Here is a 19,430-nt window from a genome sequence, read left to right on the forward strand (position 1 = left end):
GGCTGCATGGCAACAACGACCAAACGTCCGGCTACAGTGATCTGATGTCCAGCAGTGTCCCGCTGAAGCGAAGACCTCACCTCCGTCCAGTACCTGACGCCTAGCTACGACCTAACTCTCCAAGTTCCTTTTGTACTCTTATTTAAACTCCTGCTTTGTATATTTATTCTTACTTACCCGAAGATGGTTGTACGATTCAACAGAAAGCTTGTATTTTAAATTTTGTGTAATGTTTTTCGTTTAACACCATGGATCTCGGAAGCCTTGTGTTTGACCTCCCCTCAAGAATCAAACAAACTACAGTATTCGGAAAATTTATAAAATCACTAAGAAGATAGTGGATATTGTATTAGCTCTGCATAATTCCTAAAGTTTTGGATATCTTATTTATCACGTGATTTATATGATGTTTCCAATTAAGTTGATCGTCTAAATACACGCCTAGGAATTTACTGACGGACGCTTTTTCAATAATTTCGTTGTTTATTTTGATCGGCTTAGTACTTTAAGGCTAACACAGGGGTGACAAGATAGTATGAGATATAAATTAAATTGCATGCCTTTATAAATACTGTATATAACATTTTATGCTCATCTTCTATGCTAATTTCTTTTACAAAAGAGAGCTACTTGTATGCCTAAAATAGGCCCACTACCTTGAAAACACTGGTACCTTGGGTTTCACTGATGAGATACCTGTAGCTCTACAGTGGCTGATAGAGGTCTTCTGCCCTCCCCATAAACTTTGGTCTGTTGTTTGTGTTGTATTCGAGTGAGATTGTTTCTTTGTCCCTAGTTGACAGTAATAGGAAAGATTAAGTAATTGCTGGTTGTTGGCGCTTCATATGTGATAAGGCACAGGAAATATAAACAAAGTGGCTGATAGAGGTCTTCTGCCCTCCCCATAAACTTTGGTCTGTTGATTGTGTTGTATTTGAGTGAGATTGTTTCTTTGTCCCTAGTTGACAGTAATAGGAAAGATTAAGTAATTGCTGGTTGTTGGCTCTTCATATGTGATAAGGCACAGGAAATATAAACAAATTTAATAAAGAGAGAGCCTGAGCCTTTTCTGAAGAGCCCTTCAGAGCTGCACCTCAAGATGGAGATGGAGTGAGGGGGGATTGATGGGTTTTGAAAATGGGCATCACAGAGAGGAATCTTTCTACCATACATCTTGCACGATGACAAGCACTAGCAGGTATCTGTCACTGGGCCTAAAAACACATTATCTTTGGGCATGTTCTACTGAATTTTACTTCATCTCAGTTATGTTCACAGATCTTGGGCTTGACTCAGAGGCATAGTGCAGATCCCTTGGTACTGTACCACCTAATGGAGGGAAACATGTTGACAGGTTTTGAAGATAGGTGAAGGGGGAGAACATTCACTTTCATGTAAACATTAGAAAATCATCTCCTACAGGTACTGTACTTCTTGTTGGTCCCATAATCCTACCAAAAATACAATGAATTCTGGCTGTCAAGATCATTGTTGTGAAGTTCTACATGTTAAGTTTGAACCAGTGTCTACCTGCACATTAGAATGAGTAGCAAACAGATTCAAACTGTACTTATTTGAGAGTCAAACTGAATTTCTGGGTTAGGTCTACTCCATGGACTATGCTTTGTTAAATGTACCATACTTTAAATAGAAACTAGATCAATTAGATCTAATTTTCAAGAAAGGTGATCCCCTTTACTACACACAAACAATGGAGGCAACACACGAGAAGCTATTGAGAAAGACTGATGGACCATTTTAAAAAGACAAAATATAAACAACTGAGTTTCAGATTTGGGAGACCGTTAATTTAAAATTCCTTGAGCTATCAAGAAGAGAAGTAAGTAGGTCAACTGTATATATCTAGACTTGACAAATCACCACATAAAGTTGTGAAAAATGGACAACTGGCACAGGATGGCATTATGCTGCAATGAATGGCAGGCTTAGGTCTGAAGACAAACAAAAAAATTATGAACAGAGTAAAGCACTATGAATGAAGAGTTAGGTCTGAAGACAAACAAAAAAATTATGAACAGAGTAAAACACTATGAGTGAAGAGTTTGCCAACAAATGAAGTGTCATACCTACTCGTAAAGGCACAAGTCAAGTTCCTAGCCAAACTGGTTCAGGTGAGGTGGAGTACATGGTTTATCTATTCTGGCTTGTGCCAGGTAATCTTATTTAACGAAGGCTAACTTTGATGCCACACTATCAAAGGGGTTAAAACTTATTTTCAGCACAAGTTTAGCTCCAATGTTGTCTTATTATTTCACTCTGGCTGTTGCCAGATACTTAACCAAAGAAAACTCCTCCAATCCCAAAGAAGTTAATCCACATTAATGATTTGGAAAAACAGGAATGGAAACCCAAATGGGCTGGAAACAAATCTCAAGCTCTCCCATAGGTCTCTCTGTGAAGAAACTTTGGACTGTGTTGTATTAATGTAGGGTTTCTATGTCACTGGGTTATGGTAGCACGAAGAGGTGAGCAGTTGCCAGTTGTCAGCTTTCCTTATGTGAGGTGGAGGAAATGCAACTGAAGATGACACAGATTTCTTTGAGGGGTCTGGTCCTAAGACTGAGTCTCAGCCTTTCAAAATTGCTCCTCCAGGTGGAGGTGAGGGTGTTGAAAGATTTTGAAGACATGTGGCAAGGACAAGATTTTCTCTGATAGATATCTTACAGAATCACCATTTACAGGTACCCATCATTGATCTCACCATCAACCCTTTCACTACTAATGAAAGACTCCATGCAGAGCATGGGCTGCATTTTTCATGGTGTCAATATTTTAGGGACTTCAGTGACTTCTCTATGGACCACATTATTTAACATTCTCTTGATTGGAGACTTAATCTCTACCCTCCCTCAATTCTGCTACCTGCTTTAACCACTTCCCTCCGGGCCAAAATCTCGCAAACAGCATTAGCTGCGAGACGTACGATGCTGCGTCACAATACTCGCATCATAAAAAATAGTCACCGCTTATATCGATCGTTCTCTCTTTCACCCGTGAATTTTGATAACCATAGAAAATGTGATGAAGCCAGTTTAGAGAGTATGTCAGTTATGCAGGGACAACTACAATAGATATAATCAAGACGCCGATATGGCAGCCTCGCATATCCACTTGCTCCTCATGCCGCCTACGTAGGCGGCACCGTATAGAAGAGGTTAAAGCTCTCCTTTACCACCTATATGACTCCACTTCTTTGGTGCGATATTATGCCCCAAGGAGAAGTTCAAGTCACTGCTGTCAAACGTACCACCCAGTATGAAAGAGGTTATTCAAGACAAGTTAAAACCTTTCCAAAGAGAGCTACTGAGACTTTAGTAATTGATTCTAACTCTAACCTAATGATTTCCTTCACTGGTGGGTAATCCTGTCCGTAGCAAAGGGGTCAATTTCAATACACAGTAAAAGGTGAGGAACATACAACAATGTGTATTGCTGTGATCAAAATAACCATCTTTGCCTTATGTGCTTGGACTGTTGTGGCAATGAAGTCAGTGCAAGAAATCAGACAACTGTGCGACTAATGGTTCACCTATAATTAAAATAATTTTCATCAACACTATTATTGTAACAATAAAATGCCTGATATTCATCTGTATCATTCTGACATACCACTGGGGGTATATTAGTATGTCAACCAAAGAATACCACATTTACATGCTCAAACCTATTTATGATTATGGTATGGTCTTAGAGGTGTCTCACATTTGTGTGGGAGTGCACTTTTGCATGCAATGGTATTAATAAATAATATATTTCCCTAATTCCCTTATGCATGAGCCACACAGTAATATCATGCATTTACCTGACTGTGATATACAGGAAAAAGAGCTAAACCTGTAGGGGAGCCCCAGCTCTTTTTTCCACTGGTCAATTCAGTTTTAAATTCATCAATGTAGCCTTGTGTACATGTATAGTAATTGGTGTTATGTGTAACCTTTAAACTTCACCGAAGAAACCAATATTATCACAAAAACTTGAAAACATAAACAATAGCACTTCATTATAATAATCTCTATCTGTATATACCAAGGGGCTCTTCTCCCTTAAAAAGGAGGAATCCAAATAATAACAATAAAACTAATAATAACAATGGTTGTTGCCTTCAGTTTCATTGACAAAACCCACAGTTCTTTAGTCAGCAATGATCCTCCAGTCCTTCCATACAAATAATGAATCTGTCTGTATTGAATAGGGTCTATTTTTGCCAATGGCTGGTAGACTGGGAGAGTTAGCTCATCGTCTCTTACCTGATGGTCTTCCCACCCCACATCAAGCAATGTGTATGGCAAGGAAGCTGCATTCTGCTGATGCACTAGTCCCCCCTTAACATATAAATTCAGCCATAATATGCTCGGCTACAATGGGTTGGGAAGTGCATCACTGCAGCATCAAAAGCATACTAATTTTCTTTATGCAAAAAACTGGAGGCTTTACCACAAAATTTTATTCTTTGCCTCAGCATATACAGTGCTGCCCCCTAGATATTGCAAGATTGGGGATATGCTCTTCTCCAACATTTATCTTGTTGGACTATCATAAACAGGTACCCATCATTTGTCTTAAGTAATTCTGGTCAAGGACAACTATGCATTTCTGTTACATGATGGCATAATAATACTTCATACCACAAAACTAAAACTATATATTTATAGTTCCAATAAAAGCTCCTACAAATTTTATTGGCAATGCATATCAAGAACCAATTATAGCCTAAATCGTAAATGCAGATTAAGGTAAATATATATATAAATACACTGCAAACAGATCACAACAAGAACACATGGACTTCATTGCAAGACTAACCTGCCTTTAAGTTAACAAAGATAGAGCCTGAACTCTCTAATAATTATAATCATAATGCAAATCTTGACCGATCCTTCATTGCTCGACCAGAATTATCATTTTGGTATTAGCTTCTTGAAATTTATTTTCTGCCCTACTTCAAGGATGAAAAATTTCAATCATTATAGCTAATGACTAAACCTAATGAAACTCATATAAAATTTGTTTTACTCTGGTTCCACCTCATTATATGATCTAATCTACTTACATTGACATTCCCTTGTAGTTTATACAAAATGTATACAACAGGTAATGTGTACTATGAAAATCCATCACAGAAGATGTGCCTCAAAATGACATTAATTATCACAATAAACAGGACGAACCAGTCACTGGAGGTTACTAGTCTAGTCATTATCGTAACATAAAAACTTACTTACGTAGTTTCCATGACCTCTTGGACAGGTTTGGAGATCGAGTTGGATTCATCACGATGAAGGATGATCCTTGGGGTCAATTAAACGATGACTGACCTCTCAGTGGTCAGTGGAGCAAAACTCGTTCGGCCTTGGTTGACCCGCTAACGTTTTCCTTAACCTACCACTTGGGTACACATCTACAACGGTAAACAACCACCTGATAATTCTACTTTTCACATTGTTGCACTGTCTCTGCGGTCACTTACACTTCAGCAAGTATGCATGGACCGGTACTGTTGACAGATGTATCCTTGCACTAATTAATATTCACCTCAGGTATCACTTATCCAGGAAACGATCAGTATAAACATTACTCCACCTTCCACTCACCATCGCTACTCACACAATGAACCGAGAGCAGGTAAAATATAGTTTGTGATTCGCTGGATTAACAGCACCGTTTCGCGAGCTAACCAATGACAGTTGGTTTTACAACCCGATTGGTTGCAGGATCCCACGGACATATAGAAAAGAGTACTTCTACAATTATTATTAATTTTGACTATCAACACATTATTAATAATTTATAATGAATTATTTAGTGGGGATGTATTGATAAACACATGAATTAATTCCAATACGTGTGAGTTAATCAGATGTAGGTCGTGACAACAAATTGTCAACAAACGAAAGCGTCTATTGGTACTCACGATCGGTAAAAATAATTCAAGTATTATGGATTTCCCATGCATGCCGAATAATTTCATCAGCTAAATGTTTTCAGGGGACATGGAAAGACGTTGTAGTAACCAAAGGGTGTGTCCAGAAAACATGGTACTTGATTTATTTTATATCCATCCTACGTGGGTGAGGAATGAGGTATCTTACAGTACTCCGCCCTCCCCTGCAGGGTGGGTGAAAGAATGATCGTAGTTCCTTTTGTGCAAAGGTGGTAATTTGGCTTAGAATTATGCAGCATACGAATATTATCAGTTTGTCTTCGGAATTAAGCCCAGGGAGAAGCGATTTTTGCCACTGCATGGGGAATAGATAATTGGCAGCCTCTCCTGTGACAGTCACATTGCTTTGAATGTAGCAATATTATAATTATAATATAAGTGATATTTATATTACTTAGTAACTTAGGTTTACTTAGGTGAATACTGGGCCCAGGCTGTTTAGCCTCTATGTCCAGATCTTACAAATTTTATGTAGTTGTTGACCAGCATGCTGCAAGTGACAACACAGCTTCATGATTAAATTTCACATCTTGATGTCTCCAATATTTATCCAATCTAAGTCTTCTCTCAAGTGCAGATACACTCGGGGCTTCTACTATAGTTGATGGGAGATTATTCCATATGTTGACTATTCTTTCCATAAAGAACAGTTTGCCTCAGCCTTGTATGACATCTCTTTTTCATTAATTTATACTTGTTTTGTGTCCTCTTGTAGCTGGGCCTGTATCCAGTTATTAGCAGCCTTATATACTTCAATCATATCACCCCTCAGTCTCCTGTATACTAGTGTGGACAGCTGCAGCACTTTCAATCTCTCTTCATAACTTAAATTCTTGAGTCCCAGAATCATCTTTGTTGCTCTTCTCTATACATTTTCCAAAGAGGTTATTTATATCTATATATATATATATATATATATATATATATATATATTTTTTTTCCTAATTGGGCTCCAGGTTGTGGCACCAAATTCAAGATGAGGTCTCACTAATGCAATTTCTTGATCAATGAAATTCACTATTTCTTTAAAGTACTTGGTATCATCTGGAAACATATATAAAGTTGAGGCAATATTATCCAGCAAATTATTTATATAATAAATAATAAAGGTCTAATTACACTACCTTGAGGCACTCCACTTGACACCTCTTTCGATTTTGATGATGAGCCCCCGACAACAACTCGTTTTCTCCCTGATAGTAATGCTGAAATCCACAAAGTAAGTTGTCCCCTGATACCATAACTTTTTAACTTAGAGATCAACCTCTTGTGTGGCACTGTATCAAAGGCCTTTTTCATACCCAAATATACTATCTTTAGCTCACCTCCTCTGTCAAGTGCTTCAGTCCATACATTCATCACATTTAACATTTGCAATGTAATGGATCTGCCACTAATAAATCCAAACTGTTTAGGGCGTAAGTTATTTTCTATTAAATGATTTAGTATTCTATCTGGTATTATAGATTCCAGAACTTTATGAATAACACATGAGACTTATGGGTCTATAGTTACTTGAATTTTTCCTGCAGCCCTTCTTATATATTGCAGATACAATTGCTCTCTTCCGCATCTCTGGTACTTTCCCTGAGTGATTGATGTATTAGATAAGCATTGTAGTGGCTCCCCAAGTTCCTTGCTCAGTCCTTTTAGTAATTGAAGGTGGATTTTATCTGGACCTTGAGACTTATCCACTTTGACATTTTTCAGTTTGTCCTGTATTTCCCTAGTTGTAATTGTCCATAGTTTCTAGCCTCACATTGTAATTCTTGGACTTGTTAGGTAAGGGCATACATTCAGGCTCCTGAGTGAACACGTCACTAAAGAAATCAGCCAATACTTGGGCTTTCTCACCATCTATTTTTTTCGTTAATTCAACTTTGCTCCCTACTCTTGACTTCATTAAGTCAGACACACCATCTTTTGTTTTAACTGTACTTCCGAAAAACTTCCAAAATTTCTTGGGGTTCTCCTTAACACTTGCTGAAATATCTGCTTCCAATTTTTTATGTTGTTTTCTTGTTATAAATCTTATTTTGTTTCTTTCTCTAGTATACTCTTGATATTAACTGGATGTTTTGTCTCCATGTACCTTTGCCATGCTCTTTGTTTCTGTCTTATTGCCTGTCGTCTCCTTGTTGTTAAGTGGCTTGCTGTTAACCTGTTGACCAATTGACTTAATAATTTTGTTAGGATTAAATTTGTTTATAGCATGCTGCAGTCTTGCCATTACTAATGCCCATTGCTCTTCAACATCATCCTTGCAACTGTTACTTCTCCCAATTAATAGTATTCTTATATGACCTCATAGAATTAAAGTAATCTTTATCATAATAGAATTTCTTATATAAGTGCATTAAACTAGGTGTGCAGAACTGCACATTAAATGTAATAATGCAATAATCACTTTAACTCAAGGGTAACTCATATAGGATATCAGATATCATTGCGTCTTCCTTGGTAAAAATTAAATCCAGTACACTTGATGAACTAACACCTCTTCCACTAGTGGCTTGTAATACATGTTGATACATATGGGCAGGGGGATGGGGGGTGAGGTAGTATGTGTGAGCAAAATTTGATGCAGCCCGAAGGGATTTCTCCCCGTCTTCTCCTTTTATGCATGGGGGGACGGAGAGGGGGGGTTGCCGATTTAATGAAGCGGCCTTGCTGTGGATGTGCTGTGTCTTGCGACACTGCTTCTGACCCAGGGCAGTGGACAAGGTGCAGGGATGACCCGTCATCCAGGAGGTGCTAAGATAAGAGGGAGGGTGGAGGGGTGTGGAGTGTATTCAGGGATGGAATGGGTGGGAATGATTTTATGCCTTTTCCTTTTTGGCTACCTCCCTTGTAAGGGGGAAAAAGCCTTGGTATATGTATGTACATATGAGAATCTTTGAAAGCTTCAATAGATTAATATTCTTCAGTCTCTGTATTTCCTTCTGTTGACTAGGTCTGTCAATTAATTTTTGAATAATTAAAATTACCTACCGTCATGACATGGGCATCCTTGCCACTATTTGCTTCCACTAGTAAATTCCTAAGTAAGGTATTATTATCCTTTGTGCTCTGGGGACTCCTATACATGCATCCCATGAAAATATCTACATTTTTGGCACTTCTCATCTGGATCCATAGTGCCTCATCAACTTAGTTGTAATTTTCACCTGCCAAGCTGATACACTCTCACATAATACTCATATAACAAGTCCTCTGTCTTTCTTCTTCCTTGTCTTCATACATAACTTATAACCAGAAATTGAAATTTCTTCAGATGTAAATGAATATCTTGCATTTTTGGGGTTGATCTCACATAAAAACAAAATATGTGGCTTTTGTGTACATTGCTCTAATCATGATATAAGTTCAATAATCTCTGTTCTCAAGACATCAACATTTGTGTACAGTTAGTCTTCATTATATGGTACATATGCATTCCTGAAAACCTCACCGCAAATTGAAATTACTGTATACCAAACCCTTTATAACATGTAATAATAGGATATGACAGACGTACCTTCTTCCTGCTCTTTCCTCTTCAAAATATCTAGCGGATACTGTATCTGTGAATTTTTCTTACCGTAAATAGAATCGAGGGTAGTAATTACCAAATATCATAACTGTGAATTTACCGGATAAAGAATGACCATATAAGGAGGACTCACTGTACCAGCAGGACATTGTCTGCATAACCTCATTACATACTAACCCATTTACACTACTATTACTTGGTACTTCTGCACTCTTTGTTTATTTACAGTTGCTTTCTTATCCACCTTATACTCATTTTGCTTGGTGGGCCCCATACCTGAAATAAAAATTTATCTGACTCATCATCTTCTTCAAGCTTTTTACCCTTTGCCACCAAGCTTCTCATATTTCCCCTCTGAGACTTTGTGATGTAATGCTGTTTCCTTATATTCTTCAGAACCCTTCAGCTTCCAAGTTCTCCTGAGCATTTAATTTTTATCAGCTAAAGATTTAGAATGAACCAGTAGTAGTTTAGACTTATGGGCATCCTCAGTGGGTTTTCCCAGGCAAGTGAGATTTATTAAACTAACTCCTTAATACCACCTCAAATACATCTATCAGCTTTTTACAAAAGTCCTGTCACTTTCTTTTCTCTTCACAAATTCTTTTTACTTTTAGGTACTCCATGTATGATAATATTATTCTTACATACCTCTTCATCTTTCAGTTCTCTAATTTTTTCTTTTGTTGTTCTCAGATCTCTTCTCTAATTTTGGCATTATTCTCATTTACCATTACTTTCAACTGTTCCAATTCCTGCTTAATGGAATATTGAACTTCTGGTTCTACCTTCTTAACTGCTTCTGCATATTCACAATGTTTACCAATAGCAATGTCTTCCAATTTACTTATCCTGGACTCAAAGTTCGTAAAATCACTAATATGTTGAGCATTATTGATATTCCTCTCTTTGTAATCTACAAGGAGGGCCTCCACAGTCCCCAACCTAACTTCTATATCCTTAACACTGCTCTGGCCTTCGGACATCGCCTCGGCCATATCCTTCATTCTTACCTGTACACATTCTAGTTTGCCAAGAATTTCTTTCTCCAATGAGAAAATACTCTCTTCAAGCCTCTTCTGCTTGTCCAAAATCTTGGATACATGCACCAGTAGTTTACCAGTCACAATATCACACTTTTCCATTTATATGTTTTGATAATTTTATACTTTGGCATTTCAAGTTGTTAAGCTCATTTTGAAGCTACTTCCTATTGAATTCATTTGATGGTAAATATGCAGTATATTAGACTTGTCTAGCAACTCAATATGTATATCCAAACCTGAAGAGAAATCGTTATTTACATTGTTTTATCTCTGCTTCAAGTATCCTCGGGTAGAGATTGGTTTATTTAGGTCAGATTTTATACACTAAAAGTCCTAGGAAGGACTTGATGACATTTGGAGTCGAATTTTAATTCCTTAGAGCTCTGAAAAATAACTCCAATGTACCAAATAATTTTTGTTAATTATTTACAAGGGAAATGGGGACAAGTGTGAGTGTAGTAGTTTCAGAGGGATCAGCTTGTTGAGTATTGTTGGGAAGGCTTATGGGAGGGTCTTGATTGAGAGGATTAGGAGAGGAACAGAGGGAGTAATTGGTGAGGAACAGTGTGGTTTTAGGACATGTAGGGGTTGTGTAGATCAGATTTTTCTGGCAAGACAGATATGTGAGAAAACTATAGGAAGAGGTAAGGATGTTTTTTGGAAAAGGCTTACAACAGGGTAGACAGGAAGGCACTGTGGTAGGTACTGCAGATATATGGGATAGGAAGAAAGCTGTTAAGAGCAGTCAAGAGTGTTTATGAGAGTAGTAGAGCTTGTGTAAGGATTAGAAATGGAGAGAGTGAATGGTTTGAGGTAAAGGTGGGACTTCGTCAGGGATGTGTTATGTTGCCCTGGCTGTTCAATCTATACATGGATGGGGTGGTGTGAGAGGTGAATGCAAGGGTAGTGGGTCAGGGGTTGGAAATGATTGAAGAAAATGGAGAAAAGTGGGAAATAAACCAGCTGTTGTTTGCTGACGACATTGAGCTTGTAGCAGGATCAGAGGAGGGATTGAGGAAGTTAGTGACAGAGTTTGAGAAGGCGTGTGAAAGAAGGAAGCTGAAGATAAATGTGGGCAAAAGTAAGGTGATGAGATGTACAAGGGGAGAGAGTGACAGCAGGCTGGAAGTGAGCATTAAGGGAGAGACTGGAGGAAGTGGATAGTTTTAGATATTTGGGTGCGAATGTGACAGGAAAGGGAGGATTGGGGGTGGAGGTAGAATGTAGATTGAGAGAAGCGAGTAAATGCCTTGGTGGATTAAAAAGTGTAATGAGGAATAGACATCTGGGGATGGGTGCTAAGAGGAAGTTATATGAAGGAGTGGTTGTGCCGACAGCACTCTACAGGGCAGAAACATGGGACATAAGAGAGGAAGAGAGAAGGAGTTTGAATGTGTTTGAGATGAAATGTCTGAGTTTCACCTCCCCTTGTAGTCACTGTCACCACTGTCAAACCTCTCCCTCTATTCTGTTAGTAGTCACTTAATTTCCCCTCACGTCTTTTCTTATAAGTATCCAGTAGTTTTCCAGTACTTTTTAAGCAGTAGGCCCCATGCCTAGTTTCCTTTAATCTCACTAGTTTCCAAGTGCATTAGGCCCCTTGCCTAGTTCTTGTCATGTACTTCAAATCAGTCCTGGGGTAAAGAAATTGGTACTTTTCTTCTTTCACTGTAATTTCACAGTCTTGTTACACTCAGGATCTCTCTCGTCTCCCTAGACCGTCTCTCGAGATCCCCGTATCCTACGCTAAGCTACCTTCGTCTGACGTCACTAATTTTTCTAATCCAATCTCCTCTGACTTCTCAAATAAATGTCACTCCTTATGGGCGTGACTTTGAATTCATGCACCAATAGTTTTTTTCTCCTTCTCCACCTTGCTCCAATCCGGAAAGCCATTGCAATGCCACTAGCAATATCGTTTACCTCAGCATTAGTCAAACGAAGCTAACCTGCGCTTACAGAGTTTTGATTACATCAGCTATTATTTTAAAAACATTCACCGTTCTGTCGGCTAGTGTTTATCAACAGTGGGTGCCGAGTCTGACTTGTTGAGTCAGCATTCTAATGCCCTAGTGTTTCCCAAGCTCATTTCCATTCGTACAACTACCGGCCTCTTACACTGAGAAGTATGATAGGGGTTACTAGGCTAGATAGAGTGAGAAATGAGGAGGTGAGGAGGAGAACGGGGGTGGAAAGGGAGTTGGGAGAGGGTTGATAAAAGAGTATTAGGATGGTTTGGACACATGGAAAGAATGAGTGAAGAAAGATTAGTAAAAGAGGTGTGGAAGGCAGAGGTGGAAGGAGTGAATATGAGGGGGCATCCTCGGATGAGATGGATGGATGGGGTAAAAGGGGCATTACAAAAGAGAGGAATGTCTGTTGAGGAGGGATGGAAGAGGACAGAAAATAGGGGTGAATGGAGAAGGGTTGTATATGGATGATGCTGTGATGCATGAGGGGGAGTGGGTGGGGGATGGTGGGTGAGGAAGTATGCATGAGAAATAATTTGACGCAGCCTGAAGGGATTTCTCCCTGTCTTCCCTTTTTCTGCATGAGAGGACAGAGAGAGGGGGGGGGTCGCCGAATTAATGAATTGGCCTTGCTGTGGATGTGCTGTGTCTTGCGACACTGCTTCTGACCCAGGGCAGTGGACAGGATGCAGGGATGACCCATCATCCAGGAGGTGCCAAGATGAGACGGAGGGAGGAGGGTGGAGGGGAGTGGAATATGTAGGGGATGGAATAGGTGGGAGTGGTTTCTATGCTTTTTTTTTTGGCTACTCCCCATGTAATGGAGAAAAAAGCCTTTGGTATATGTATGTATGTAAGATATTTCATAATACTACTGCTAAGCATTTCAGCCTTATCTTAGTGTTATCTTTTGGCAAAATTGTCACGTGTTCTTGTCTTGACAGGTCAGTCTTATGAATTTTCCTTCAGTGAAATTTAATGCATTGATGTTATTGCTTCATTCCACATATGCAGGGCCACATATTCCATTTCTCATTTCCCCCTCAATTCCTTCCGGCAAGATCTTATGCAGCCACCCTTCCTATTCCCAACAGCTGTCACTAGGATTGGCTGACTTACCTTAACAATGAGTACTGTGGGTATCTCATTCATACCTCCACCAGGGGTTGTCTCTTGACACTGAATGCTGACTTGAAGAGGTATCTCAATGTCTTTTCCTGTTGTTGGTTCCTCCCCATAGTAATTGCTTTAGTGCAGGGTGATGGCCTCTGGCATGATATATTTACTTATTGGCACCTAGTGTTGCTTGAAATCATCTCTCCTTCCTCTCATTAAAGTAATTTTTCAGGTCAAAAGCAAAAATTCCTGTGAGAAAGACGGCACCAGATGTTGACTGCTGATTTCGTTGGCTACTTCTTCAGTTTTGTTACTACCTCCATTCAGGTGGGTGTCAGTTCAATCATTGCTTCACATTTCCATGACTGGAAACCTGCAGCCCAACAGTAGCTGGCAGCCTCCTTGGGTCTATGTTGGAGTTGTTGTGTCACCATCTGAGAGTAATGATAGGAAGGGAGCAGTTTCCATTTTTCAAGTTTCATGAAATTTAAAGGTAGAAGAAATACAAAGTTGATAAAGAGATACTGGGGTCAGTTCTGAAGATTGTGTGCCAGTACATTGGGGGCTGCATTTCCAAATGGATTGAGAAAGTTGATGGGGTTTGAAGATGTGCAGCATGGAGATAACTCTTTCTGATATCCTTTTCATAAGACCACCTCATGCAGGTACCTATCATTGGCCCTTTCAGGTGGGTGTGCAAAAGTGGAACCCATAATTTGTAGAAGTGCATCCTCTCAACCTGTTAATGTACATAAAGAATATTCACATTACAGTATGCCCTCATTAACTCGGACCCTGATAACTTGGATATTGGATAAGGCGGACAATGACCAAGAATACAAATGTTTCGTGACCAAGAATACAAATGTTTGCCCTTAAAGCGGCCATTTTTTTTATGCCGATATTTTGTTTTTACTCAACAAATGGCATGCAGTCATTCTAAATTTTGGCAGTATTCCAAAGCTTGCTGTGGCTATATCAAGTTGTTGAAGTGCTCATCTCCATTTTTCATCAATATTTTCTTGCAGAATGCCTGGAAGAGGTGCAACCAGCACTTGAAAGCTTGTGACTCTATCAGTTACCAAGAAACTTTAACTTATTTGTAGATTAGAAGCTGGAGCTACTGTGAAAAGTGTGAAGAGTATGGGGTGAAGAAATAAACTGTGTTAGACATTTGGAAAGCTAAAGATAAACTCCTAGCCTTTTCTTTAAAGTACAATGCGACTGAAGGCCATGAAAATTCTTCTCTTGGAAATAGAAAAAGGATGTGAGTTTCTGAGAATGGAAATTTGGAAGAAGCGGTAACGAAATGGTTTGTGCAGCAACAATCATGTGGTGTAAAAGTTCGATGGATTGCCATTCAAGATGCTGCTCAAAAGTTGGCTAGACCTATGGGAATTAATTATTTTACTGCTAGTGATGGATGGTTATGGCGCTTCAGAAATAGGCATGGGCTTTGTGATAAAGTATTGCATGGGGAAGCAGGCAGTGTGCCAGTTGAAGATGTTGAGCCTTTTAGGCAGAAGTTAAAAAAGCTGATCAAAGATGAGGGGCTTTTAACCTCTCAAAAAGTGGTCTTTTTTGGCGTTGTATCCCCAAAAATATGCAGGCATTTAGAGATGAAAAAGAAATTCATGGGTTGAAAATAAGTAAAGAAAGGATTTCATTCTTGTATTGTGCTAACGCAGATTGCCTGCATTGTTTGCCTCTCGCTGTGGTGGGCAAGTCTAAGCACCCTCGAGTTTTGAAAGATTGTATGAACCATCTGCCCATTCATTACTACAACTCACAAAAGGCTTGTTTCAGTATGGACATTTTCCAAGATTTTTTTTTTTTTTTTTTTTTTCGTACCAGCAGTTCAGAAATTGCTCCTAAAGATGGCATGGAAAGAGGTCAAAACAACAACACTGGCCAATGCATGGAAAAAACTTTTGTATGGTACTGATGATGTTGAGTACGACTTTGAAGGTTTTGAGCCAAATGATTTTCATTGTCTCCTTAAAAAAGCAGAGGAACGCGTTTCTTTGGATGTTGTAAGAGAGGGGTAGAAGAAACAGAAGGTGACACTGGCCATCATGTTATGACAGATGAAGAAATAGCCAAAGAAGTTCTTAAAGGTGACACAATACAAGAGGAAGATGATGAAGGAAATGATTCGAAAGTTCGAATTCCCAAGCTTTCAGTGGTTCAAGGAGCCCTTGACACTATCATAGCGTACATTGATTCAACTGCAGATGAGGAAAGCAACCAGTATTACCCGCATTTAAGATCTTTGAGGATATGATCATTTGGAGGCAACACAGACAAGGAAAGCAATTAAAAATCAATTCTTTTTTCAAGCCAGTTGTTACGGCTGCTACAGAGTCAGACTCTCCTCAAGTATCAACCAGCTTTCAGTCTCCTGACTCTCCTCAACCATCTATGAGTGGACTTCACTCTTCTGATGAGAAATTGCTTTGTATAAAAACCGTTTCTGAATTGTTCTTTTTAATTGTTCTTAATTATTCTTTAATGTATGGTACATAGCAAGAAAAAGGTACGAATTTGCAATGTTTATTTTTAATTTTGCTGTTTACAGAAGAGAAGAAGCGAGCTTTCACAGATTGGTTAAAAAATAGGATGAGGGAGTCATATGAGAGGTACAAAGAAAAGAAAAGAGAAGTAAAGCACAAGGTAAAGGAGGCAAAGAGGAGAGCAGATGTGAAATGAGGTAAGAGTATGACAGAAAATTTTGAAAGTAATAAAAAGACGTTTTGGAAAGAAATTATGAGAGGAAGAGGAGGCGAATCAAGTAGAGAAGAAAAGGTAAAAGGTGCAGATGGAGAGATGATAATGGACGAGAAGGCAGTAAGGGGAAGATGGGCAGAATGTTTTAGGGAGTTGCTAAATGTGAAGAAGGATAGGGAGGGAAAGATAGCTGCAGTGGGAAATGCTAAGAAAATGACCATGATGAGTGAGGAAAATGGAGAAGAAATAAGGAAGGATGATGTGAAGGCATTTGTTAAGATGATGAAAACAGGAGGCACCTGGTCTGGATGGATGTCATGCAGAATGTCTATAAAAAGGAGGTACAGGGATGATGGACTGGCTGGTGAGGTTATTTAATGTTTGTTGTAGAGAGGGTAGAGTGCCGGAGGACTGGAGGAGTGCCTGTATAGCTCCACTCTACAAGGGAAAAGGGGACAAGTGTGAATGTAGTAGTTTCAGAGGCATTAGCTTGTTAAGTGTAGTTGGGAAGGCTTATGGGAGGATCTTGATTGAGAGGATTACGAGAGGAAGAGAGGGAGTAATTGGTGAGGAACAGTGTGGATTTAGGACGGGCAGAGGTTATGTAGATCAGGTTTTTGTGGTAAGACAGATATGTGAGAAAGCTATAGGAAAGGGGAAGGATGTGTTTTGGGCTTTCATGGATCTGGAAAAGGTTTACGACAGGGTAGACAGGCAGGCACTGTGGGAGGTTTTGCGGATATACGGGATAGGAGGAAAGCTTCTAGGAGCTGTCAAGAGTTTTTACGAGAGTAGTAGAGCATGTGTCAGGATTAGAAATGGAGAGAGTGAGTGCTTTGAGCTAAAGGTGGGACTTAGTCAGGGATGCGTTATGTCGCCCTGGCTGTTCAACTTGTACATGGATGGGGTGGTGCAAGAGGTAAATGCAAGGGTAGTTGGTCAGGGATTGGAGATGGTTAAAGAAAATGGAGAAAAGTGGGAGGTGAGCTAGCTGTTGTTTGCGGACGACACTGCGCTTATAGCAGGATCAGACGAGGGATTGAGGAAGTTGGTGATAGAGTTTTGGAGAGTGTGTGAAAGAAGAAAGCTGAAGATAAATGTGGGCAAAAGTAAGGTGATGAGATGTATAAGGGGTGAAAGTGGCAGCAGACTGGAAGTGAGCATTAAGGGAGAGCGACTGGAGGAAGTGGATAGTTTTAGGTACTTGGGTGCAGATGTGGCAGGAAAAGGTGGAGTGGAGGTGGAGGTAGAATGTAGATTGGGAGAAGCGAGTAAATGCCTTGGTGGATTAAAAAGTGTAATGAGGAATAGACATTTGGGAATGGATGCTAAGAGGAGACTGTATGAAGGAGTGATTGTGTCAACAGCACTGTATGGGGATGAAACATGGAACATAAGAGAGGAAGAGAGAAGGAGTTTGAATGTGTTTGAGATGAGGTGTCTGAGAAGTATGATGGGGGTTACTAGGCTGGATAGAGTGAGAAATGAGAAGGTGAGGAGGAGAACAGGTGTGGAAAGGGAGTTGGGAGATAGGGTTGATGGAAGAGTATTAGTATGGTTTGGACACATGGAAAGAATGAGTGAAGAAAGACTAGTAAAAGAGGTATGGAAGGTAGATGTGGAAGGAGTGAACATGAGGGGACATCCTCGGATGAGATGGATGGATGGGGTGAAGGGGGCTTTGGGGAAGAGGGGAATGTCTGTTGAGGAAGGATGGGAGAGGACAGAAGACAGGGGTGAATGGAGAAGGGTTGTATATGGATGATGTTGTGATGCATGAGGTGGAATGGGTGGGGGGATGGGGGATGAAATAGTACAGGTACTCCTCGTTTAACGACCTACTCGGTTAGAGACGACGCGGAGTTACGACAGGCTTTATGACATTCGTTTAACGTAAATCTCCCGAAGTTACGACGTCGTGTACGATAATTAAGTTGGCTGAGGCAAATTTGTATGATGTTATAATTGAACTTGTACGGTGGAAATTACCTGTGAGGTAAAGTGTTCTGAAGCTTAGGTCTACATTACCATCCTGCAAGCTGCAAAAACTACCTGGGGTACAGTATATACCGGTAGTGGTAAATTTTTAGTTTCGACCATGGACGCAATATAGCAATAGAAGATTAATTATTAATTTTGTAAATTATAATGTATCAAAGTAATATGCAATTTTGTGAGCGGAAATAAAAAAAAAAGGTGCTAAAACAAATTTCGTAAGTAACGAAGTCATGTCGGACGAATGGTACACCATGTTTGTTATGATAGATGCCGATGTCGAAGAAATAAAAGGATGTTGAATTCGTCTAACCTAAACTAAACTAACCTGACCTGTGTTTGATAAATCATTACCTGCAAATTAAATGTCATCCGGCTCATCCTCGTTGTCGTCGTCGTGAGAGACGTTGGCAGACGACAAGATGGCGTCCCAATCCTATGCTACCGACTTCGTTCATTAGCATATTTTCTTGTAGCATGGTATTTTTTACTTTCATTTCCGCCCACAAAATTGCATATTACGTTGATACATTTTAATTTACAAAATTAATAATTAATTTTCTATTGCTATACTGCTCCCATGGTCGAAACTAAAAAAATACCCCGGTATTCAATATGGAATGTCAGCATACGTGGATTTGGTCATATACGGTAATTTCAGGAACCTAACCACCGTAAATAAACAGTAAATAAAGCTTTAATGTACTGTATAAAAGAGGGAAAATACACGAAAATAAAGATACATGTATTGCTGGACATTGTACATACAGTACATGTACGTATATGTATACACTTTCGCTTAACGACCAATTCGGTTAACGACGGCGCGCTGGTCCCAATTGTCGTCGTTAAATGAGGAGTGGTTGTATGTGTGAGCAAAATTTGATGCAGCCTGAAGGGATTTCTCCCTGTCTTCTCCTTTTATGCATGGGGGGGACGGAGAGGGGGGTCGCCGATTTAATGAAGCGGCCTTGCTGTGGATGTGCTGACTTGCGACACTGCCTCTGACCCAGGGCAGTGGACAGGGTGCAGGGATGACCCATCATCCAGGAGGTGCTAAGATAAGAGGGAGGGTGGAGGGG

General features: G+C 39.6%; 2 protein-coding genes across 23 annotated transcripts in view; one reads left to right on the plus strand and one right to left on the minus strand.

Annotated features, from left to right (window-relative positions):
• LOC143029184 (katanin p80 WD40 repeat-containing subunit B1-like) overlaps window positions 1-5,625 on the minus strand; it is a 571,733-nt gene extending 566,108 nt beyond the window's left edge. Inside the window, exon 1 of the mRNA XM_076191703.1 lies at window positions 5,244-5,625. Coding sequence (XP_076047818.1) covers window positions 5,244-5,292 — 49 coding nt within the window. The 5' untranslated portion in view covers window positions 5,293-5,625. The remainder of the gene's footprint in view (window positions 1-5,243) is intronic.
• Window positions 5,626-5,886: 261 nt separating this feature from the next.
• The window catches only part of LOC143029186 (uncharacterized), a 42,940-nt gene continuing 29,396 nt past the window's right edge, over window positions 5,887-19,430 (plus strand). For 3 of the 22 annotated variants that reach the window (XM_076191718.1, XM_076191716.1, XM_076191726.1), the window contains exons 1-2: window positions 5,891-6,133; window positions 13,859-13,953. Coding sequence is in view for 9 of the 22 variants with exons in the window: in XM_076191707.1 (XP_076047822.1) it covers window positions 16,332-16,336 (5 nt within the window). In the remaining 13 variants the exon portion in view is untranslated. Of the gene's footprint in view, window positions 6,134-6,985; window positions 7,182-13,604; window positions 13,710-13,858; window positions 13,954-16,204; window positions 16,337-19,430 lie in introns of those variants that run through there. The other 19 variants (XM_076191706.1, XM_076191715.1, XM_076191707.1 and 16 more) reach the window with 18 other exon arrangements.

Source organism: Oratosquilla oratoria, chromosome 10, assembly GCF_046742065.1.
Source record: "Oratosquilla oratoria isolate Oo_2021 chromosome 10, ASM4674206v1, whole genome shotgun sequence".
In the NCBI taxonomy this organism is placed as follows: Eukaryota; Metazoa; Arthropoda; class Malacostraca; order Stomatopoda; family Squillidae; genus Oratosquilla; species Oratosquilla oratoria.